Raw genomic sequence first — 24,671 nt, 5'->3', positions numbered from 1 at the left:
AAATGAAATATTTTGGTTACCTCATGATGCAGTTTGAAATAACTAGTTTATGTAGCATTAGTTAGCTCAAATAGCATAACACTATATAACTGTGAAAATCATAAATTTGGCTTCAAGTTTGTTGTGGGTGATGGCTGTGTATTTTATGTCAAACTGCCTGTTAGTAATTCTAATGCAGACTAAATTCTCCCACAACCTGGGAGCAAATTTTATTTTGCTGTGATGCAAAGAAAATTCATGCAAATAACCAGTGCTGCTGCATCATAAATTTCTCCAATAGTACATCAAGGTCGTTGTGCTTTCTCTTGGTTTACTCCTTGGCCTGGGGGTAGAAGTTCCATGAAACTTGTCTTAAAAAACAAATTTGATGATTGTGGAATCACTGATAGTGTTGAAGTTGTGAAATATTCAAGTGAGAACTTCTATTGTGTCTCGTGCCTACATCTGTGTCAAAACTGTTTTAAACTCAGCTTGAAAATAGTTTAGCTTCATCACGGGAGGGTGAGAGACGGAAAATTGTTTTTAATGAGGCTATTTTGGCAGATGCCAGGTTGTCTCTACTTGACTGTTAGTTTAAGTGAGCTATTAATATAGTGTTTCTCATTTTTTGTGAAAGCATACTCTCTCAATTTATGTTTTCATTACTAAGTGATTCTTAATCCATGCTGGTGCACCTCACTACATTCAGTGCAACTGACCTGTGAGTAGTGATATTGGCCCTGAAATTACGGTCGGCGGTGTAGCTGAGGAGTATGCCGCCGACCTCCGAACGAAATCTGCACTTACCTTGTGCGAAGCCCCCTTCGCAAACTTGCGTTGTTTCCCTGCGGAGCTGTGCGCAGCGTAGTGGCCCACGGATCCCGGGGAGCGCCATTGTGCGTAAGCGTACCTGGGATTACGTGCGGCGGTGATTCTTTCACTAGCCAATCAGGAAACTGAAATCTCCGATGCCCGACATCAATCAGCTTGTAAATTAAATGGTGCAAATATTTAGTTGACAAGTACAGTACTTGACTTTAAAAAGCACAGGGAATACTTTGGAGTAAGTACAGTTATTTACTGGAAGACTCTGCAAGTTAAAAAAATTTTTTTAAACGATCTCATCCTTCAAACCAAACCTTTATAGCTGCCTGGTAGGTTGATACACGGCGCTTTTATGCGTTTGTTTTTAATTATTTATCTAATTTTCTCATCCACCCGCCCCCCCCCCCCCCCCCCCCCCCAGCCTTACACTGTATAAACAGGCTCCTGCACCTGTTTGCACTAGCCGTAACATTTTCCAGCGTAATTGATGCGCAGTAGGTGGACAATGAGGATTTAAAAGTCGCAGCGGATCATCTTTCTATTCGGAACTTGACAGATCGCAAGTTTGGGATTTAGCACATGCACAAGGGCATGTAGAAATCTCGAACTTGCGGTCAATTTCAAAGGGGGTATGATGGCATACCAAGAGTATGCTGTTATATCAACCGCAAATTTTGCCCCAATGTATTTTCTTATTTTGGTTAATCTGGTAGTCTTGTACAACTCTACATATATTTTGATTGGGTGCATTTTGTATCTTAACTGACTAGATACAGTGAACTATTCCACTAAGTAGTAGATGCACAGAACTGCAGCCAAATGACCCATGTTGCTTTATATAGCAGCATTGTAGGCTTGTTGAGTGTTTCCACAAAGAAAAGGTTATTGTATGGATTGTTTCTTTATAATAGCAAAGCCACGTGCTACTCTTGGCTTTTTGTAAGTTGGCAAAACTCTCCATCCAAGGGTCCACTGTTGATGTGAGGCAGTTTTGTGTAGAAAACAAAGTATTGTATTCATGTTTTCTTATTTGCATGAGGTAAACTGTTGAGCACTGCTGAATAGCATGCTGCTGTCTACAATACCTCATTCCAGCCTAAGCTCATGTAATAATCATTTGATTTATTGTGCCATTTGGATTATGCAGGGCATTGTAGGAAAGGTAAACCTGTGCACTAAAGTTTAATAGTCACAAAACTGTAAAAGTTGTTGTATAAGCTGCACTGGCATGCATGTGTTTTGACTTGTCTAAATTCAGAGGTGTGACTTATAAACACACCCTCTCCTGAAGGTACATAGCTTTCAGTTGAAGTCTGATCCCGTAGGCTCCAGCTTTGCCGATTACAATCATCATGACCGATTCTGTTCTTTTCCGACATTTACAGACATCCACACTTTCCAGGAGCGGTTACTGCAGAGTGATAGAGAGTAGGAAGCTCCCTCCTCCTCCCCGAAGTCTAGGGCCGCTGAAGTCAATTGTTGGTCTGCCGCTATCACTTTGATTGAGATAAGCTAACTTTGAAGACCAAATATGGGACCCTCTTGCTCTTTATGCTTGAATATCACACTAGGTGATCCATTTAAAATCTATGTGACTTGCACGCTTTAACTGAGAGGGTGACAAAAATAGTGGAAGGATGACCTGTTGCCACCTGTTATAGTAGATATTAAAGGAAAGGAATTATAAATATTTTTCAGTATTTGATGAATTAGCTTGAGCTTCCTATACCTGAAATGGCTACTTTTAAAGCTCAGTGCTGATTGTGTTGATTATGAAATGGCTCTTGGCCAGTTGCTGCTGTCAGTAGGGCCTTGTAGCAAATATCTCCTAATGAGTCCACATAATGTGCAGATACTGCAATTGTCCAACCACAAATCCTTGACCAAGTTGCCAAATATCATTTGTGTATATAAAATAAAAACCCTCTGCAGTAATAAAATTTAACATATCCGCATGTGACAAACTGGATATATTAAGAAAATAAGAAAAATAGAGGGTGCAAAAAGGCTATTTAACCTGTTGTGCTCATTTCTCTAAAATGTTAACTTAGCCATCCAAGCATCCAACTGCATCTTGGGCATTCCCTCTCATCCCTGATTCCACTACCCTACCTGGTAGATGATTCCAAGCATTTAGAGTCCTTTGAGTAACTGCATTTTTTCTGAGATCCGTTTTCAGGTTAGGTCCTCTGGTCCTACCAGTCTGATGAACCTTAAACATAATGGACCGGATTTTCCGATCTCCACAGGTGTGTATGAGGTGTGTACGCACGCGTAGGGGCCTCGCAAGTGCCGGTTTCAGGTGCCTCTGTGCCTCTCAAAGTGCCTCTGTGGGTGGAGAGTTGCGCTTTTTGCACAACTTCCGCCCATTGAAAGGCCATAGAATTCATATGCCTGGTAAAAGCCGGCGTAAGGCCGGCTTTTACCAGCTTAAGAGTGTTGAAAAATAGAAAAATTAAATTTGATAATCATTTATAAATTAAAAATACTCTTCAAAAAGGTATGATTATTTTTAGCTCCGTAAAAACATTTAATTTTTTTTCAAAAAATTAAATTTAAAGAAAAATATTTAATTAAATGGAATTTTAATTATGTAATTAAAAAACTATATATTTAATGTGTGTTTTTAAATGTGATTGCCATTCATACTTTTGACAGTGCTGTCCGTAGAGACCTGTCAAAAGTATGAAGGGGGATTCCTTTCTTTGATTGGTTCGCCTGGCCCACGTGATCCCAAGGGCGCTTGCGAACCGCATGCGCCTCAGGATACATGGGCCTCTGCCCGCGTGGACCCGGAGAGGCCCAGGATCGGAAGCCTCGGGATCTACGGAACCAGTAGGTTGGTTCGTACATTATTTTCTGATCGGAGGCGTCCGCCCGAAGGAAGTCTCCGATCGGAAATTCAGGGCCAATATTCTGGGTTCACTTTATGTGAAATCTTCTTCCCCTCTACTGACTGTAGAATTTAAGCTTCTCTGATATTTCCTCTATAGTTAATGCCATTTATATTTAGGATTGTCCTAGTTGCTGTTCTCTGCACTGTCTCCAGTGCATATTTTGAAGTGTGGTGCTCAGAATTGCACGTGCTACTCTAATTGTGGTCTGACCAATGCACTCTAAAGCATCAGAAAATCTTTATAGACTTAAGTTCCACGGTTGTGGCAATTTATACCTGTATTTTATTTGCAGTTTTAGTTGCTTCTCCACATTGACATTGAAATTGACAAGTCTATTGTCACACTCGGTCCCTTTCAAAATCTCTGTCTGATAATTCTAAATCCTTCACCTCATTCTTCTAATATACAGTACTTGCATTTGTGAGGATTACATTTGCATTAGGTGTCAGCCTTGGTTCAGTGCTAGCATCTCTGATTCAGATGGTCATGGCTTCAAGCCCTACACCAGCACATGTCTTTGTTTGATCAACAAACTTGCTGACAGTTGCCCCAATGCCTTCATCAGAATGTTAATATAGGTAGTAAAGAGCAACAATCCTAACGCCCATCCCTGCAGGACTCCATTAGTAAACAGTCTCCATGCAGAACCACTACCATTAATAACAACCCTCTGCCTACGAGAATGCAACTAATTTCTTTTTCACCCCAGGACCTGCCTTCCAATCCCATTGGACGCTTATCCTATAAATTAGCCTAGTGTGTGGCACCTTGTCAAAAGTTTTTGAAAATCCAAGAATACTATATCGACCGAGCTAGCTTCACTATCCAACCTAGTAACCGTCTCAAAATAATTCAACTAAGTTGGTGAGACTTGACCTTTTCCAGAAGCCATGTTGAGAGTCTCTAATAACCCCTTCTCTGTCCGGACAGTCATGCAGAACATGTTAAATGCTCCCTTCTGGCAATTTCCCTATAACTGAACATTACAAAAAGCACGTAAATACAGTAGGTTCTCCTTACAACAGATACAACCAGCTTGTTTAAAGCATGTGTTTCATATGATAGCTCTACACACAGAAATATTAACAATGCACATTGCATCAAACTGTTGTAATGAGGGGATGGTTTTTGTTGAGCTTTATGTCTTTTCCCCAACTCCCACCTCCACCCAGCACTTGGAGAGGATCAGTCATAGAAGACGGCTCACCACCACCTTCTCAAGGGCAATTAGGGATGGGCAATAAATGCTGGCTTTGCCAGCGACGCCCACATCCCATAAAAACAAATTAAAAAAAATATTTGGTATACTCCATGAGAACTGTGCAAGAAATGAGGTACATCACGTACCAAAACATCAGTGTGTTACATAAATTACTGATGTTTATGCATTTAAATTCAAATCTTCCAATTTGCTTTACTGTAATTGCAGAACTTATCAGCTAATTTTTTACAGCATATGAAATGTGCAGTAAATTAATGCATGATCATCCCTTTAGTATCTCCAGAGTATTATTTCTTCCTGGAAGTGATTACAGGAAACTTTGTGCTATCCGGCACCCACTGGACCGAGCTGCTGCCGTTGCCTCAAAACTGCCGTACTCTCCAGAGTTAATGTTGAGAGATACGGAGATCTCCGTATTTGACAACACACACTGTTGCTTAGCAACAGCTTCTAAACACTCGGGTGTGGCCCTAAAGCTATGTAGCTGAAGCTGTTGCTATAGCTACAGACCTTGCACAGCTTGACTGTTCAAACAAAGCAAAAAAAACAAACAAAAAGAATAAAAAACGGCGGCTGATTTTTGCCGGTGGCTCCAGATTGCCGGATAGCTCACCTCCGGATAGCACAAAGTTTCCTGTATATAGTATTTCAACTGTGCTATTCTCAGCTTTGCTTGCATAATTCAGTGTTGGCAGGAGAGTTTTTGTGGCAGTCATTTTTGGTCTGTGATTAAAATGAGTTAATTTATTATTATAAATTCTTATTATTCTAAGTTATACTTGAAGTGCTGCTCTGCTTTCATGTCAACACTACTTTGACAATCACAATCGGGGGAAATTGGTTTATGTTGTAAGTTAGACATTAGCCTGTAAACTCGGACGTGGATTCAAATGCAGTGCAGACTGATGGGATGAAAGTCTCTTGTTGTAAGGATCACTGTTTTGGTGGGTACAATCCAGCTTTACTGCCACTCAGAAGCTGAAGAATGGCTGGTATTCGAAACGGAAAATAGTTGTGTTGGTGCTACAGAGGGTGCTCTTTTGTTGTTTGGATAGCCTAGGTTTTTCATTCTGATATGGGGGTTCTTAATATTGAGTTTGAGTGTCCAAAATGGAAAGTGTTACCCAGCACTAACATTCCTTACCTGGAGAACAAAATTCACACAAAAATTACTGCAAAGAATCTGAAAACTCATTGCTTCATGAAATGTACGGCACAACATAAGGCAGTTAGTGGAAAAATGTAGAAATGGATTTTAAGGTGCAGCCAGTTAATTTGGAGTTGGTTGCTACCTATAACTTAATCTTGCGGAGTTAATCTCGCAGTGCTGTTGTGTTTGATATTGTACCTTTGACTTTGTTGTAGTGTCAGGACAATATCAACACCAAAGCAAATGCTATAACTATCCACAATGCGAATGCGGATTTTAGTCCTGGTGTGGTGATCTTCAAATCCTATATCATGTTGCAACTGAGCTGGAGGAGAATGGAAAAGCATTTGCTGGTTTTAGAGGAAATACAGTTCCTGTTGCTTCCACGTGGCATGCCACTGAGAACTGTGGCAGTGACCGAGTCTGTTCATAAAGTTTCTCAGCAGATGGAGGCAAAGAGGCAGTTTACTTACTTTTTGTTCATTCATGTCTGTTTTACCCCTCAGTTTACAGCTGTGCCTTTGCTCTTTTAGAATTATCGGCTTGGTTTTTAGATGATCCTGGAATTGCTGTGAAGTTTTCTGTTTCCTTATTGTCGTCTGAAGTTCTATTTCTTTAGATAAAGCAAAAATTGTAACCTTTTATGTTAAATATTTTAATTAATTTTGCCACAGATCTCTCCTAATGCTTAGTAAAAAGGCTTTCTTTTAAGCGAGGGTTGAACTGTAATTTTTGTGTTTTCAGGCTAATGTAATGGTTGGCAGTATAGAAGGGGCAATGATTTCACGTGGCACAAAGCACAGCTTTATATTTCTGCCAATAAAGAAATGGAGAACTCTGATGATTTGGTGAGTTTATTCACTTGAGACCAAGAGTGCCCCAGGTTTGATTTCCCAGACTCTGCTAAGTTGAGTTAAGTTTCCCAGTGTCGGCTGGTCAGCTAGCAGTAGGGACATTACAATTGGCTTCAAAGTCCTGAGGTTGGGAAAGGGAAAACTAATCCCACTTGATTGCTATCCAGCAACGCCTATTAAAAATTATATGTCTGTGGAGTTCAGGTGAAGACAGGATCAAGCTAGGCTGTAATGCCCCTTGTGGTTTATTAGTCTACTGACTGTCAAAGCCAATGCATGAATGATGGCCACTTGAGAAGGGTATTACAGGAGGGTGACTGGCACCTGTGGAACTGTACACTAGTAGAAGAAGAAGAGAGGGGAGAAACTTTGCAAAAAGGATGTGAAAAATCACAAGACTAAATGCTTTCTGATCTAAATTGGCTAGAAAAAGCAGTAAACCTGAGGATTGGGAGCAGTTTAGGATCCAACAAAGGAGGACAAAGGGATTAATTAAGAGGGGGGAAATAGAGTATGAGAGTAAGCTTGGATTTTCAAAAGGCTTTCGATAAGGTTCCGCATAAGAGATTAGCGTGTAAAATTAAGGCACATGGGATTGGGGGCAAGCTATTGACTTGGATAGAAAACTGGTTGGCAGACAGAAAGCAGAGAGTTGGAATAAACGGCTCTTTTTCCAAGTGGCAGGCAGCGACTAGTGGGGTACCGCAGGGATCGGTCCTTGGACCCCAGCTAGTCACAATATATATTAATGATCTGGACGAGGGAACTAGATGTAATATCTCCAAATTTGCAGACGACACAAAGCTGGGTGGGCGTGTGTGCTGTGAGGAGGATGCTGAGAAACTCCAGGATGATTTGGACAGGTTGGGTGATTGGGCAGAAGCATGGCAGATGCAATATAACGTGGATAAATGTGAGGTTATCCACTTTGGTGTCAAAAACAGGAAGGCAGATTATTATCTGAATGGCAATAGATTGGGGGAAGTGCAACGAGACCTGGGCGTCCTTGTGCACCAGTTGCTGAAGGTAAGCTTGCAGGTGCAGCAGGCGGTTAAGAAGGCAAATGTTGGCCTTCGTAGCGAGAGGGTTTGAGTACAGGAACAAGGATGTCTTGCTGCAGTTGTACAGGGCCTTGGTGAGACCACATCTGGAGTATTGTGTGCAGTTTTGGTCGCCTTATCTGAGGAAGGATGTTCTTGCCATGGAAGGAGTGCAGCGAAGATTCACCAGGCTGTTACCTGGGATGGCAGGAATGACGTATGAGGAGAGATTGGGTCGATTGGGCTTGTACTCGCTGGAGTTTAGAAGAATGAGAGGGGATCTCATCGAAACTTATAAAATTCTAACAGGACTAGACAGACTAGATGCTGGAAGGATGTTCCCGATGGTCGGGGAGTCCAGAACCAGGGGTCACAGTCTAAGGATAAAAGGTAAGCCATTTAGGACAGAGATGAGGAGGAATTTCTTCACCCAGAGAGTGGTGAACCTGTGGAATTCGCTGCCAAAGAAGGCAGTAGAGGCCAATTCATTAAATATATTCAAGAAGGAGTTGGATATATTTCTTAAGGCTAAAGGGATCAAGGGATATGGAGTGAAGGTAGGAACAGGGTACTGAATTTGGATGATCAGCCATGATCTTATTGAATGGCGGAGCAGGCTCGAGGGGCCGAATGGCCTACTCCTCCTATCTACTATGTTTCTATGTTTCATTCAAAGGCTTAAATATTTCAATTTGAGAAGTCTGAATCTTGCCAGGTTTCAGAATCATTTTGAATTTCTTGTCATTCTCAATTTCATCTGACAAGATTGTTCAGCATGTTCTCTCGGAACAGTTGTATTTTTAGCCCTGCGCTAGTGAGTTAAATAGAAAATGCGTCACACTGTAGGTTGTAAAGAAATTACGATAAATCCACCAGGAGCTACTTGGGTTGATGCTGCTCTGCCATCAGTAAGTTGCTGATGATTCATTTACCTGTGTTGTTCCTCAGTAGAAACCAAGCTATTAAAAAGAGGAGGCTGTCACTGTGATCAGAAATCTGATGCTTCTGACCTTTCAGTTTCCATTAAAGCTGCAGAACTGCTGCAGATGAAACCATAAGTGATATTAACTGGATATTGGACGATTACGCCACAGGCCACTATGACTCATGCAATGAACTGGGGGCGGCAGTATGCAGGGTTTGTTTGAGTTCCTGAGAGTCAACTTTGTGTGTCATTTTTTTCCCCCATTGTCTTTTGTGTTTATCTTTTTAGTTTTGTTTTAATTACAGAACAAAGATTCTCTCTGCAATTGCTGATCATGTGCAGAGAAGTAAAAGTTTGAGAATCATCTCAAAATGGTTTAAAATTTTAAGCAGCCGTGGGAATACCACCAATTAACATACCACCAATTAACATAGCACCACAAAGACTTGGAAGGTCCCTAGGTTCAATTTCTGGTCCCTAAGTTCAGTTCCTGGTGTGTGCTGTGGCAATAAATCCCAAGGTACTGCTGTGACGTAGCAATTGGCCTCACTATGCATGGGCCGGGAAAAGAAAAACAAATCCCCACATGGGTTATTGCTTTTGATCAGTGTTAGTAACCTTGCTAGAGAGTGGACGTCGGCTGAAGACCGAATTGTGCTTTGCTGCTCCTCACTTCCACTCTCAGTGGAATGTCCTGCCAAAACTCAGTTTCGGCTCACATGAAGGAAATACTTCGATGAAAGATTGCCATTTCTTGGGGAACTGTGTCATGCCATGAATTGCCACCTTGAAGAAAAGAGTGGAGGAAATCAGGGCAGCAACAAATTTAATTAAGTTAGCAAAGTGGTAATTTTCAGATTGATTTCAGAGTAATGTTATTCCATTCTGTGGTAGGGTTTGGCTTTCTGATCTGATTTGAACATTTAGTTTTTAGAAGTGCCCTTTGACTTTTACTATGCTGTCCAACATTAGCACCATCAGCAGCAGGGAAAGAACATCGAGTAGATTGGGCCTATATTCTCTGAAGTTCAGAAGAATGAGAGGTGATCTCATTGAAACGTATAAAATTCTTAGAGGGCTTCACCGGGTAATCTCGAACCAGGGGTCACAGTCTCAGAATAAAGGGTCAGCCATTTAGGACTGAGGTGAGGAGAAATTTCTTCACTCAAAGGTTGTGAATCTTTAGAATTCTCTACCTCAGAGGGCTGTGGATGCTCAGCCGACGTGTATATTCAAGACCGAGATCGATAGATTTTTGGATACTAAGGGATATGGGTATAGGGCGGGAAAGTGGAGTTGAGGTAGAAGATCAGCCAGGATCTTATTGAATGGCGGAGCAGGCTCGAGTGACTGTATGGCCTACTCCTGCTCTTATTTCTTATAAGAACATAAGAAATAGGAGCAGGAGTAGGCCAATTGGCCCCTCGAGCCTACTCCGCCATTCAGTAAGATCATGGCTGATCTGATCCTAACTGCCAATCTACTATCACTGAACCATCTCCTGAATCTAACAGAATTAGACACACGAAATAGGAGCAGGATCAGGCTACATGGCCCCTGGGCCCGCTCCGCTACCCACAGGGCCATGACCGATCCGAACCTAGACTCATGTCCAAATTCCTGCCTGTTCCCCATAACCCTTTATTCCCTTTACTTCGAGGAAACTGTCTATTTCTGTTTTAAATTTATGTAATGATGTAGTTTCTACAGCTTTTTGGGGCAGCATATTCCATGGACCTACCACCCTCTGAGTGAAGTAGTTCCTCCTCATCTCAGTTTTGAAAGAGCAGTCCCTTATTCTAAGACTATGCCCCCAAGTTCTAGTTTCACCCATCATCGGGAACATCCTCCCCGCATCCACCCGATCCAACCCCTTCACAATCTTATATGTTTCAATAAGATCGCCTCTCATTCTTCTGAACTCCAATGAGTAGAGTCACAATCTACTCAACCTCTCCTCATATGTCCATCCCCTCATCCCCGGGATTAACCGAGTGAACCTTCTTTGTACTGACTCGAGAGCAAGTATGTCTTTTCTTAAGTATGGACACCAAAACTGTATGCAGTATTCCAGGTGCGGTCTCACCAATACCTTGCACAACTGAAGCAATACCTCCCTATTTTTATATTCTATCCCCCTAGCAATGAAAGCCAACATTCCATTGGCCTTCTTAATCACTTGCTGCACCTGCATACTAACCTTTTGAGTTTCGTGCACCAGGACCCCCAGATCCCTTTGTACTTCAGTACTTTCCAGTTTCTTGCCATTAAGATAATAACTTGCTCTACGATTTTTCCTGCCAAAGTGCATAACCTCACACTTTCCAGTATTGTATTCCATCTGCCAAATCTCTGCCCACTTACTTAGCCTGTCTATGTCCCCTTGCAGGTTTTTTATGTCCTCCTCACTCACTACTTTCCCTCCCATCTTAGTATCATCTGCAAACTTTGATGTGTTACACTCGGTCCCCTCCTCCAAATCGTTAATATAGATTGTAAAGAGTTGGGGACCCAGCACTGACCCCTGTGGAACACCACTAGTTACTGATTGCCAGTCCGAGAATGAACCATTTATCCCAACTCTCTGCTTTCTGTTAGATAGCCAATCCTCTATCCATGCCAGAATATTACCCCCAATCCCGTGATTTTTTATCTTAAGCAATAATCTTTTGTGTGGCACCTTGTCAAATGCCTTTTGGAAGTCTAAATACACTATGTCCACTGGTTCCCCTTTATCCACCCTATATGTTACTTCCTCAAAGAGCTCCAGCAAATTTGTCAAACATGACTTCCCCTTCATAAAACCATGCTGACTTTGTCCTATTAAATTATGATTATCCAAATGTCCTGTTACTGTCTCCTTAATAATGGACTCCAATATTTTACCTACCGCAGATGTTAGGCTAACCAGTCTATAGTTTCCAGCCTTCTGTCTACTGCCCTTTTTAAATAAGGGCGTAACATTAGCAGTTTTCCAGTCTGCCGGGACCTTTGCTGATTCCAGGGAGTTTTGGAAAATTATTACCAATGCATCCACAATCCCTACCGCCACCTCCCTCAAGACCCTAGGATGTAAGCCATCAGGTCCAGGTGATTTATCCGCCTTGAGTCCCATTATTTTACCGAGTACCACTTCCTTAGTGATTTTGATCGTGTTTAGCTCCTCCCCCCCCATAGCCCCCTGTTTGTCCAGTGTTGGGATATTCTTAGTGTCTTCTACTGTAAAGACTGATACAAAATATTCATTCAGTGTTTTTGCCATCTCCATATTTCCCACCATTAATTTCCCGGTCTCATCCTCTAAGGGACCAACATTTACTTTAGCCACCCTTTTTCTTTTTATATAACTATAAAAACTCTTACTATCTGATTTATATTTTTTGCTAATTTACTTTCATAATCTATCTTCCCTTTCTTAATCAATCTTTTTGTTACTTTTTGCTGTCTTTTAAAGTTTTCCCAATCCTCTATCCTCCCACTAGATTTGGCTACTTTATATGCCCTTGTTTTTAGTCAAATACTATCCTTAATTTCTTTACTTAGCCACGGATGGCTGTCTTTTCTTTTACACCCTTTTCTTCTCAGTGGAATATATTTTTTTGGAAGTTGTAAAATAACTCCTTAAATGTACACCACTGATCATGTATCGTCTTACCCTTTTAATCTATTTTCCTAATCCACTCTACTCAATTCCGCTCTCATACCTTCATAGTCTCCTTTATTCAAGCTTAGCATGCTTGTTTGAGATCCAACCTTCTCACCCTGTAATTGAATATGGAATTCAACCATGTTATGGTCACTCATTCTAAGGGGATCCTTTACTAGGACATTTTTAATTAATCCTGTCTCGTTACACAGGACCAGATCTAAAGTTGCTTGCCCCCTGGTCGGTTCAGTTACATACTGCTCAAGAAACCCATCCCTAATACACTCAATGAACTCATCCTCAAGGCAGCCCTGCCCAATTTGATTGTCCAATTAATATGATAGTTAAAATCCCCCATAATTATAGATGTTCCCTTATTACAAGCCTCAACTATTTCCTGATTGATACTCCGTCCAACAGAGTTGCAACTGTTCGGAGGCCTATAGACTACGCCCACTAGTGTTTTTTTCCCCTTATTATTCCTTACCTCCACCCAAACTGTTTCATTATCCTGATCTTTTGACCCAATATCATTTCTCTGTATTACAGTGATTCCTTCCTTTATTAACATAGCCACCCCACCTCCCCTTCCTTCCTGCCTGTCCTTCCTGATCGTTAAATAACCTGGTATGTTTAATTCCCAGGCATTGTCACCCTGCAGCCATGTTTCTGTAATGGCCACAAGATCATACACATATGTAGTTATTTGTGCCATTAACTCGTCTATTTTGTTACGAATGCTATGTGCATTCAGATAGAGAAGTTTCAAAGATGTTTTGTGACACTTAGTTCCTGCTTTTGCCCTTTTTATTACTTTACCTTTTACTCCATACCTTCTGCCCCTTCCTGACACGCTCTGGTTTTTAATTTCCCCACTGCTACCTAAGTCTATGACCTTCTCTGTTGTCATTTTTATTATTTGCTCTCTAGGAACCCCCCCCCCCCCACTAGTTAGTTTAAAGCCCTCTCTACAGCCCTAGTTATATGATCCGCCAGGACTCTAGTCCCAGCACTGGCCAAGTGAAGCCCGTCCCAACGGAACAGCTCCCTCCTGCCCCAGTACTGGTGCCAGTGTCCCAGGAAGCAAACCCCATTTCTCCCACACCAGTCTTTGAGCCACGCATTTAACTCTCTAATTTTATTTGTCCTAGCCAAATTCGCTCGTGGCTCAGGTAATAATCCAGAGATTATTACCCTTGAGGTTCTGTTTTTTAATTTGACCCCTAGCTGCTCATACTGCTTTAACAGAACCGGCTTCCTAGTCCTATCTACGTCGTTTGTACCAACATGGACCACGACAACTGGATCCACCCCCTCCCACTGCAAATTTCTTTCCAGCCCAGAGGAGATGTCCTTAACCCTGGCACCGGGTAGGCAACACAGCCTTCAGGACGCTCGCTCTCGGCTGCAGAGAACTCTATCTATGCCCCTAATAATACAATCCCCTACCACTACAACATGTTCTTCTGTTAACCTTAGAAGCAAAACTCTTCCTGGTAAACTGCTAAAGGATTTTAACATCCTCATGAAGGCTGAGCTTTGTTTTCCTAAATGTGCAGTGCATCTCACTTCAGAGTAAATCCCATACAAGGGGAGGGGGTGAACCTAATCTGCTTTGCATAAAAGGTCTGTCTCTGTGGTGTGTTTATTTAATTTATTTTGTTTTCATGCAAGGATATCATTTGAAAACTACTCTTACTGTGCAATAAATTGATTGTGAAATTGAAGTGATACCTCAACAAAGGCTCGTGTAAATTACATTTTTGAGCCTCACCCCAGTCATTTAGTCTGATAATGTTCGAGTATTAAGGCACTTGGAAATAACATTAGATGACTGAGTGTTGAACACTGACTCTGCAATCCCAACTTAAGCATTTACTGGTCCCCCAGCAAACAATTCATGTAAGTGGGTATTAAAGTTGAACATTATGGGGAGTTAGAGCCTCAAACATCTAAGGCCTAAAAATTGAGTAGGCCAGAAACCTGCCGGTACCACTGTGGGCCGAAGCTAACGGCCGCCCTGCAATAAGAGCGCAGGCAGCATCGGTATATTGGTGCTGCCTCGGTATATTGGTGCTGCCTGCTGATTTACATTAGCGCAGCGCAAAACCTGCAGTGCCACACTTTTTCCCGGTGGTAGTCTCAGCAGGAGACCCAATGTAGCATCGCTGTAGTGTCCCTGGAGCAAGGCAGTGTTCTCTTAAAGCTAGCCTGGCATTTTAGAAAGTAGTGTCGATCCCTTAAAGAGGAATTGCCTTCTAAAACAAAAACAAAAATGGAAAAATAGGCAGTCTTTAGCCCTTGGCGCTCAACTGCCTTCTGGACGAAAAAAAAAGGTATAAGTTCTTCAGCGCTAACACAAATGGCTCAACAAGTCAGGAAAGGGGCACCAAGGATATCTCATGCAGCACCCCAGCTTTGTACAGGTGGGTCAACGCTGCGAGAGGTCCTCTACCCACAGGAGGCCATCCAGAAAGAAGGATGTGGGACCAGATCACCAAGGCCGTCACTGCCAGCAGTGTCGCCCTCCCCCACGACCTAGCTCCAGTGCCCAAAGAAGTTTCATGACCCCAGACCAGTGGTCAAGGTCAGTGAATGCATCTTCAAAAGCCGTCTCCTACCAACTGCACCACTAGCCTCACACACTGCTCATTGCACGATCCCCGCCCCCATCACTCACCTACCAACAATCTGTACCAAACACGAGGCACACCTCCCATTCCTAGCTTCACCTCACCCCATTGGAGGAGACGGTGCTGCCCATTCTTGGCAGTCTCATGGATGAGCCCTTGGCCAGCGGCAGGGCTAAAAGGATACAAGCTTCCGGTATCCTCAGACGTTATTCTCCTTTTCACATCCCACTTCCCCCTCATCCCACAATCTCTTTTGATTTACAAGGTGCACATGGTGTAAGCATGCAGCTCTTGCTTTCCCACCCTCCCCTCAACTCTAGCCTTGTGCCTTACTCATTTCACACACCCGAGAAATGCAGCCTTCCCAGCCAGTGGTTGAACAAGAAGATGGAGAGGAAAGTGAAGAAGAAGAAGCTCGTCACTTGATTTCACCCTCCCAGCCACCAGCTCCTTGAGGTCATCCTGCAGGGCCATCTGCAGTCTCTCCCACTGAATGTCAGCAGCCTTCCACCAGCCATGCTGCAGCCACTGGGGTAGCACTCCATTACATCACTCGGATAGGCAAAAGCATACACAAGACAGTCACTAAGGGAATGCACAAGGGTGATTAGTTGATTTCTTGATGTCATATTGAATGGATAGATGTATAAAGATAGATTGGAAAGTTTGCTTTGTGGTGGCTTTTACTTCAGCATTATGGCCAAGAGGACGCTGTGATGGTCAGTAACAAAGGGAAAATAAGGTGTGGGACTAATGTTGAAAGGGGAATTGGGGTGTGGTCATTGGTACTGTAGGCGGATGATTCCATCCCGGACATCCCGACCAGAAAGTGGCTGTTTGGGTTGCATCCTTCCTTCTGCTTCCTCCTCTTCCCTCTTTGAGCGGATGCTGGAAATCTGAAATAAATGCACAAAAAGCTGGAAACACTCAGCAGGTCAGGCAGCAACTCGACCTGAAACGTTAACTCTGTTTCTCTTTCCACAGATGCTGCCTGACCACCTGAATATTTCTAGCATTTTCTGTCTTCGCACAGGCCTATCTTTATCATCCGAAGCCTTGCAAGCATCCAGCAGCACTCCCTGCACACTTAAAAAACTTATAACATCTATTGCACCAAGCCACTGCGTCAATAAAATCTTTTTTTAAAGTTCAAAAACTTAAATCCAACCTACCTGAAATATGTGTGTGTGGCTTTAAGAAACGCTAACAGCATCTCTGCAGGGCTGCTTCACGCTCGGATTTTCTGTGCGTGCTTAGGACCCTGCTGATGTGCCATCAATTACTCAAAAGACTGAGGTTAAGCGAGTAACAATCAGGCTTTTATTAACTAAAGAATGAAGGTCTTGTCTCGAGTGGTCGACCCGTCCAGAATACTAAGGGACTGGGAGGTAGTCACTTATATACCTGGAATAGTGGGAGGAGTCAGCCGAGGCATGTCCAGACCTGTACCTAGTGGAATACACATACAGACACAGACAGGTATGACAGTGGTTTACCACATTCACCCCTTGTTTAAAAATGAGTCCGGCGGGGTGAAGTGTATTTAAAAGTTCGTGTATTGGAGTCTCTCCGGAGGTCTTGTCTGCCGCTGTGATCGACGTGGTAACGGCAGGGGTGGTGGAGCTTCTGGCGTCGCGTCCCGTGTAGGCTGGGACCCTGGAGTGTAGTCCTCGTGGGTGACGGTCCAAGGCGAGCCGGCTGCTGGGGTTGGATATCGGGTCGTGGGGGGGGGGTGGTGGTAATGGGTAGTGGGTTACAGCGGTCCCCGAGGGTGCGAGGCCTCGTATGGAGACTGTGTCCTCCCGCCCGTCCGGGTACGCAATGTAAGCGTGGTGTGGAGGAGGTCGACCCTCTCGACCACGGGGTCCGTTTTATTGGCCCTCGCATGTCTTCTCAGTAGTACCGGCCCTGGGGACGTCAGCCATGGCGGTAACGATGTCCCCGATGTGGACTTCCTTTGGAAGACAAACATTTTCTCGTGAGGGGTGGCATTGGTGGCAGTGCAGAGCAGTGACCGAATCGAGTGGAGCGCATCGGGGAGCACCTCCTGCCAGCGGGAGGTCGGAAGGCCCCTAGACTTTAAGGCTAGTAGGGCGGCCTTCCAAACTGTTGCATTCTCTCTTTCCACCTGTCCGTTCCCCCGGGGGTTGTAACTGGTGGTCCTGCTTGTGGCTATACCCCTAGCGAGCAGGTACTGGCGGAGTTCGTCGCTCATAAACGATGAGCCCTGGTCGCTATGGATATAGCTGGGGAAACCGAACAGGGTGAAGAGGCTGTTCCGAGATTTAATGACCGTGGCACTGGTCATGTCCGGGCAGGGGATAGCGAACGGGAACCGGGAGTACTCGTCAATGATGTTGAGGAAGTACACATTGCGGTCGGAGGAGGGGAGAGGCCCTTTGAAATCGACGCTCAGGCGTTCGAAAGGGCGAGTGGCTTTTATCAGGTGGGCTCTGTCTGGTCTATAAAAGTGCGGTTTGCACTCAGCGCAGACTTGGCAGTTCTTGGTCATGGTCCTGACCTCCTCGATGGAGTAAGGCAGGTTGCGGGCCTTGATGAAGTGGAAGAACCTGGTGACCCCCGGGTGGCAGAGGTCATTGTGGAGGGCCCTCAGCCTATCGATCTGCGCGCTGGCGCAGGTGCCACGCGATAGGGCGTCTAGGGGTTCATTGAGCTTCCCAGGCCGGTACAAGATCTCGTAATTGTAGGTGGAAAGTTCGATTCTCCACCTCAAGATCTTGTCATTTTTGATTTTGCCCCTCTGCTTGTTGTTGAACATAAAAGCAACTGAACGCTGGTCAGTGAGCAGGGTAAATCGTTTTCCGGCCAGGTAGTGCCTCCAATGACGCACAGCCTCCACGATAGCCTGGGCCTCCTTCTCGACCGCGGAGTGTCTGGTCTCCGGGCCCTGGAGGGTTCGTGAGAAGAATGCCACAGGTCTCCCCGCCTGATTAAGGGTGGCGGCCAGAGCGAAGTCGGACGCATCGCTTTCCACCTGGAAGGGGATGGATTCGTCCACTGCGTGCATGGTGGCTTTGGCAATGTCTTCCTTGATACGGTGGAAGGCTAAGCGGGCCTCTGCCGTCACGGGAAAAGAGGTGGACTTGATCAGCGGACGGGCTTTGTCTGCATAGTAGGGGACCCACTGAGCGTAGTAGGAAAAAAAACCCTAGGCACCTCTTCAGAGCTTTTAGGCAGTGGGAGTTCCACAAGGGGACGCATCCGGTCCGGGTCGGGACCGATGACCCCGTGTTCCACAACACAGCCAAGGATGGCGAGGCGGTCTGTGCGGAATATGCACTTCTCCTTGTTATATGTCAGGTTCAGGAGTTGGGCGGTGCGGAGGAATTTCTCGAGGTTTGCGTCATGGTCCTGCAAGTCATGGCCGCAGATGGTCACATTATCTAGGTAAGGGAAAGTGGCCTGCAGCTCGTTTTGATCGACCATCCGGTCCATCTCCCTTTGGAAGACGGAGACCCCGTTGGTAACGCCGAAGGGAACCCTAAGGAAGTGATAGAGGCGGCCGTTTGCCTCAAAAGCAGTATACTGGCGGTCTTCAGGGCTGATGGGGAGCTGGTGGTACGCTGATTTCAGGTCAATAGTCGAAAAGATGCGGTACTGCGCGATCTGGTTGACCATGTCAGCTATGCGGGGGAGTGGGTAGGCGTCCAGCAGGGTGTAGCGGTTTATTGTTTGGCTGTAGTCGATGACCAGGCGTTGTTTCTCGCCGGTCTTAACGACCACAACCTGGGCTCGCCAGGGGCTGGAGCTGCCCTCAATAATCCCCTCCTTCAGGAGCCGTTCCACTTCGGTTTTGATGAAAACCCTGTCCCCGGCACTGTATCGCCTGCTCTTTGTGGCGATGGGCTTACAGTCGGGGGTGAGGTTAGCAAACAGTGGGGGGGGTGGGACTCTGAGTGTGGAGAGGTTGCATCTGGTGCGCGGCGGGCAATTTGGAGGCTGCTGGCTGCGGACTGTGAGTGGGGGGAGGGGGCCACCGTACGCCATCGTAACGCTTTTGAGGTGGCACTGGAAATCCAACCCCAGTAGAACGGCAGCGCAGAGGTCGGGCAGGACCAGGAGTTTAAAATTATTGAACACAGTCCCGTCTACTACTAGTGTCACCACGCAGTAGCCGCCAATGTCCGCTGACTGGGACTCGGAGGCCATAGAAATCCGCTGGTGCGCAGGCAGGACTGGGAGAGAGCAACGCCGCACCGTGTCGGGGTGGATGAAGCTCTCTGTGCTCCCGGAGTCAAAAAGGCAGTTTATTGCATGGCCGTTTACCTTAACGTCCATTTTGGACCGAGCTAGCTGGTGCGGTCTCGTTTGGTCCAGCGTCACAGAGGCCAGCGTAGGGGTCGGTGTGTCGCTGCGAGTATCAGATGGGGGGGGGTGTTGGCGGTCTGCTGCGTCCCGGCTGGTGTCCAAGATGGCGGCGTCCATGATTCCCATGTGGCTGGAGTCGTCCAAGATGGCTGCTGCTGTGGTGGTTCGCACATGGCTGGGGAGGCCCAAGATGGCGGCCCGCACGGCCCACATGCGGCGCTGTTGGGGGCCCAAGATGGCGGCTCGCACGGCCCACACGCGGCGCTGCTGGCGTTCGGGGTGGCTTTGGCCTTGCAGACGCTGGCGTAGTGTCCCTTTTTCCCGCAGCCCGAGCAGGTCGCATTCTTCGCCGGGCAGCGCGCTTTGGGGTGTTTGGCCTGGCCACAGAAGTAGCATTTCTGGCCTTGGGATACTGCTGTCTGGCTTTGGGACACTGCTGCGGTCGTTGGGCTGTGGCTGGGGTGGCACGGTGCTATGGGGCTGTCCTACCGTGTCCCGGGTTGTCGTTCCCCGCGGCGTCCACGGTGCAGAGGAGTAGGCATCCATGCCCCGGAAGGCTGCGTCCAGCGTTGGTGCGATGTCGGAGGCTTTGTCGAGGGTGAGGTCACTCTGCTCCAGCAGTCGCTGTCGGGTGTAGTTGGACCTGTGGCCCGCTACGAAGGCATCCCGGATCAGTTCCTCCGTGTACTTAGTGGCCGTTACCGCCTTACACCCACAAGCCCGGCCAAGCACAGACAGTGCTTGGAGGTATTCCTCAGTCGATTCCCAAGGTTGTTGCTTGCGACTCCCAGAAGGTGCCTAGCGTATACTTCGTTCACAGGGCGCGTGTACTGGGTCTTGAGGAGCTGGAGGGCGGCTGTGTACGAGGTCGCGTCCCGGATGACTGAGTACACTCGGTGGTTCACCTTGGAGAACAGGACAGACAGTTTGTCCGCATCCGTTTCGACCGCAGTGGAGGCAGTCAGGAATGTCTCGAAGCACGTGAGCCAGTGAGCAAACTTGGTGGAAGCGTCCGCTTCCCGACTGTCCAGGTCCAGGCATGCTGGTGTGAGGATCTTCTCCATTATAAAAAATTTAGTTAATAAAATTGATGTGCCATCAATTACTCAAAAGACTGAGGTTGAGCGAGTAACAATCAGGCTTTTATTAACTAAAGAATGAAGGTCTTGTCTCGAGTGGTCGACCCGTCCAGAATACTAAGGGACTGGGAGGTAGTCACTTATATACCTGGAATAGTGGGAGGAGTCAGCCGAGGCATGTCCAGACCTGTACCTAGTGGAATACACATACAGACACAGACAGGTATGACAGTGGTTTACCACACCTGCGTTAAAGAGAGCACGAACATCCAAGTTTGTAGTCGTGATGTCAATTCAAGCGTTGCACGCCAGTTGACATCACAATCTACTAATTTACATTTCGGGGCCAGCGCTGTCAATGGCCGTGCTGTGGTCTTTACCAAAATGGCGGCCGCTGTGTCCCGCGCCGGAGGCAGCTGGAAGCGAGGTGGCCGCCATTTTTCCCCAGAAAACCAGCATTAACAGTGGCGGCGCAAAGGTAAGCAACTTCTAGGCCTAAATATTTTAATAACTTGCCCTAAGGATTTAAATTTCTAGCTTCCTGATTTCTCGGGCAAACAGCTATAAGAATCTAAATGCATGTTATGTGCTCCTGTGTAGTAGTGACACAATCCTGCTACAGGAAATAACTAGCAACGTGCAACATGTTTCTTTAGTTGAAAGTAAAACTGTTTTGAGAAAATTCTCCCCTGCCTTTTTCTTTGAGCATTGCAGCAGCCCCAGTTGAAAGGGTAGACAGCCTATCCCATGCCAGTGCCACGCAAGATTTTTTTTTTGATTTACTTCAGCAGTATGAGTCTATCGCTATTCATCTTCTCATTCTTCATAATGAGAACCTCTCATGCTTGGTATCATTTTAGTGCATCCTTCCTACAAGAGAGTGCCCAGGTCTGCACACAGTACCCCAGCTGTTGCGTGTCTTGTTTTGATTTTGGGACCCTGCTATCTGCCATGACTGTGGAAAAAAGTTGAAAGTGGAAAAAAAACATTTTCACAAATTCGATCTTTACATTCTAACATTGGTTGTATAATTTTCCAAGCTCTCTTAATTCAGGTGATGAATGGTTTGAGCTTTGTTCCTGCAGGTTGTGACTTCCTCTCAACCCATTTATGGGTCTGTGATTTGTAGCACATTCCAGCCTATGCATTGCCCAATGTATATTTTACAGTACTTTGGCAGGGTTCATTTATTCTGTTCAAACATAACAATGGTACAGTGTTACATGCTGTCAGCTGAGGTTCTGCTCTGAAATTTGTTATGAACTGAACTATGTATGATATATTTTACTTGGACAGTTCAGCAACCACAGCACCAGCTCATCTTGCCTGATTAACTACAGGCGATGACCTCTTCAAATACTATTAAACTTTCAGTTTCTTGAAACTCGTGCAATAAACTGAGATGGCCTTGGAAATAATGACATATATAATCTGTTCTTTATGAATTATGCCATCCTCACTCATGGCTGTCAAGTGAATTCTGTTTCTGGCTTCCATTTCTAAAACCTTAGCGATGTACACTAAAAACTGCTCATTGACTGAAAATCCCAAGAGGAAATATTAAGTTTCCAGTTTTTAAGAATTGTATGACCAGCGCGCTCACTTTTATCGAGTGAGCTGTGTATGAACTCGCATTGTGCCTCAACCTAAATGCAGTGTGTTGGGACTTAGTGTCTGTGCAGCAGTACTGTGATTTATTTTACGTCACTTGGGTGTAAGAGTGCAAGATATTCATGATTTGCACAGCTGAATGGTTTTAAAAAGTCCAGTATATCCATTCATTGGGACCTCCTATTGCAGAACTGTGCACTTCTCAGCCTGCAATTGTCTGTCTAGAAACCCCCAAATTTTAACGTTGAGTAACAGCCCGAATGCATTACTGAAAATATTAATTATGCAGCAGCAGGTAGAGGTTCAGTGCTGCCTAGATATCTGCATTGGTTGATTCAATCGTGTGTGCTGTTTTCCAGGCCTGTCCTTCAAAGGGAGAAACATTTCCAGTACTTGAAGAAAGGTCTGAGGCACCTCTCAGAGTCGTATGCGGTAAGACTTGAGGCAAGCAAGGTGGAGGTGGAAGGGGAAGGATCGTGTGTCTTGAATTTTTAATGTGTAGGATCAATGTGTAGTTTGGAGCTTAGCTGTTGATGTCTTACTAAAATGCATTGCTTTACGTGCACACACTGACTTTCAAATCCACTTTGAGTTCAGCTTAGGGGTTTTTGGATAGCCCAAATTTGAAGGCATAGAGTTATTTTACAGTTAGCTTTGGGGTGTCAAGCGTATTGAGAAGAGCTTAAGTTCTGATTTAGAATCAGAATCAAATTCGAAGGTGAAAATATGTAACAAAAAACTAACCACTGTTGTGTACAGACCCCATTCAAGAACAGTAGTTGTTTTTGTATTCTTCACGCTCTTCCCTTGGAGAATAGAGCCAAGTAGTGGAAGGATTCTCAGGCTTATTAACAGTTTGACAGGCCATGATGTGATTACTCATCCCATGAATGCAACCATCTTTATAATAACCGAGAGGGTGGTTAATCCTATACGACGGGAGGGTTTTATGGACTCCTACAATCCATACATTGAGGGGCAGGAGAAGCACCCACACCCACCGGACACGAGTATTCCGCTGCAAGTCAACTCAGATTTCAGAGACAGAGCTACAGTCTCCACTTACCGGAACTATCTCGAGCAGATTTTGAATCCCGAATCTTCTGAGTTGAAAACGGGAATGCTGCCACTAAGGCAAAGGCTGGCTTCCTATTCAAGAACAGTGAAACCGATTCAGGAGCACAGAGTGTGTTAATAACAGAATCATGGACATTTGTAGTTTGAGTAGTGGAGATTTTTAGCCATACTTTGTGTGGTTGATGGGTGACCACCAATATTCTCTGGCAGTGCTCCAGGGACCCCCACAGCCAGCTTGCTGGCTTTTCAATGCAAAAATCACGCATGCGTGGTATTTTGAATGGCCCGCACAGCCCCTAAAGGGACCGCGCGACACCAATCAAAATTACTGGGAACATTGGTGACCACCGAATGTAGTAGACTTGGAGAATTATATAACCATGTGAAGTTAAAGCTCCAACCTTCCTGTGGTTCTTAGATTCTAAATATTATAGCCGCAAAGACTGTGTGAATTCACATATGTCCACTCTCTAGCGTGAAGTATAATATATGTGCAGCCAAGTAAGTGCAAGTGAAACAAAAATGTTTCCTGCTTGACGGTTTGTAGTGAAGCAAATTTTATCATCCTTGTATCTGAATGCATTTTATACCCTGAGATTTAATAGTAAAATCTGCTTTTCACTATACTATTTTTTCTGATTGAAGACTGAGACTGCTTCTAGAGTAGCGTTCCCATTTTGGAAGATGCCCATCTTGTGGATGTTATTTTGAATTGGTATAGAGCATTGTTTTATTGAATGTGAGTTTAATGTTTCCACTGGATGTAGATATTGATTGTTTTAATATTATGCTCAATTTTATCAAACAATCTTAGGCTGGGTTATTTAATACAATACGTGCTTTTTTTGGAGGGGTTAAACAGTAGTATCAGTTATTTGTGTGTGTTTTTCCTGAGGGGGAAGAAAGGTACTCTGCCCCTGTTGGATTGCAAGTGGAAGAAATGAAGTCTCAAATTAGAATTGCAAAAAAAATTAAGCTACAGTATTAGTAATCACAGTTGCAATTTAAACATACTAAGTCCAGCTGTGGCTTGTTCTTCCCCTCCTTCATTATATCTAACAAAAAGGAATTAACAGTGTGTTATAAACTAGTGTCCCAGTGATCCACTGCAGATTAAATGCATTTAATCCTTCAGAGATTGTTGTCCTATTTAAAGCTTAATTTAAGCTTTCACGATGGCTGAGAGGTTCTCCATTGAACAGCTGAGCTCTGTAGAGCAGGAAGGTCCCAGGTTTATTCACCAATTTTGAACCTTGGTCCGTGATGTTTGCTGATCTCATCAATGGTGGTAATGGGAGTGCTACAGTTGACCTCATCATTATCTCTGGTTTAGGAAGGGGAATATCAGTAAGGATTCCAGCTCCTCGTTTCTATCCAGTAACCTCTGCTGGTGCTGTGGATGTA

General features: G+C 44.9%; 1 protein-coding gene across 6 annotated transcripts in view; it reads left to right on the top strand.

Annotated features, from left to right (window-relative positions):
* The window catches only part of fntb (farnesyltransferase, CAAX box, subunit beta), a 120,461-nt gene that overhangs the window by 19,748 nt on the left and 76,042 nt on the right, over positions 1–24,671 (top strand). For 3 of the 6 annotated variants that reach the window (XM_086003558.1, XM_086003559.1, XM_086003562.1), the window contains one exon: positions 22,550–22,622. The exons of 1 other annotated variant lie outside the window; for it this stretch is intronic. In XM_086003558.1, the coding sequence (XP_085859684.1) occupies positions 22,550–22,622 (73 nt within the window). Of the gene's footprint in view, positions 1–6,817; positions 6,922–22,549; positions 22,623–24,671 lie in introns of all 6 variants that reach the window. 2 more of the 6 variants (XM_086003560.1, XM_086003564.1) reach the window with 2 other exon arrangements.

This window comes from Somniosus microcephalus, chromosome 12 (genome assembly GCF_052327205.1).
Source record: "Somniosus microcephalus isolate GS21.2 chromosome 12, FLI_Smic_1.0, whole genome shotgun sequence".
In the NCBI taxonomy this organism is placed as follows: domain Eukaryota; kingdom Metazoa; phylum Chordata; class Chondrichthyes; order Squaliformes; family Somniosidae; genus Somniosus; species Somniosus microcephalus.
The sequence above is the reverse complement of the archived record's forward strand: the minus strand, read 5'-3'. Positions and strand labels throughout refer to the sequence as shown.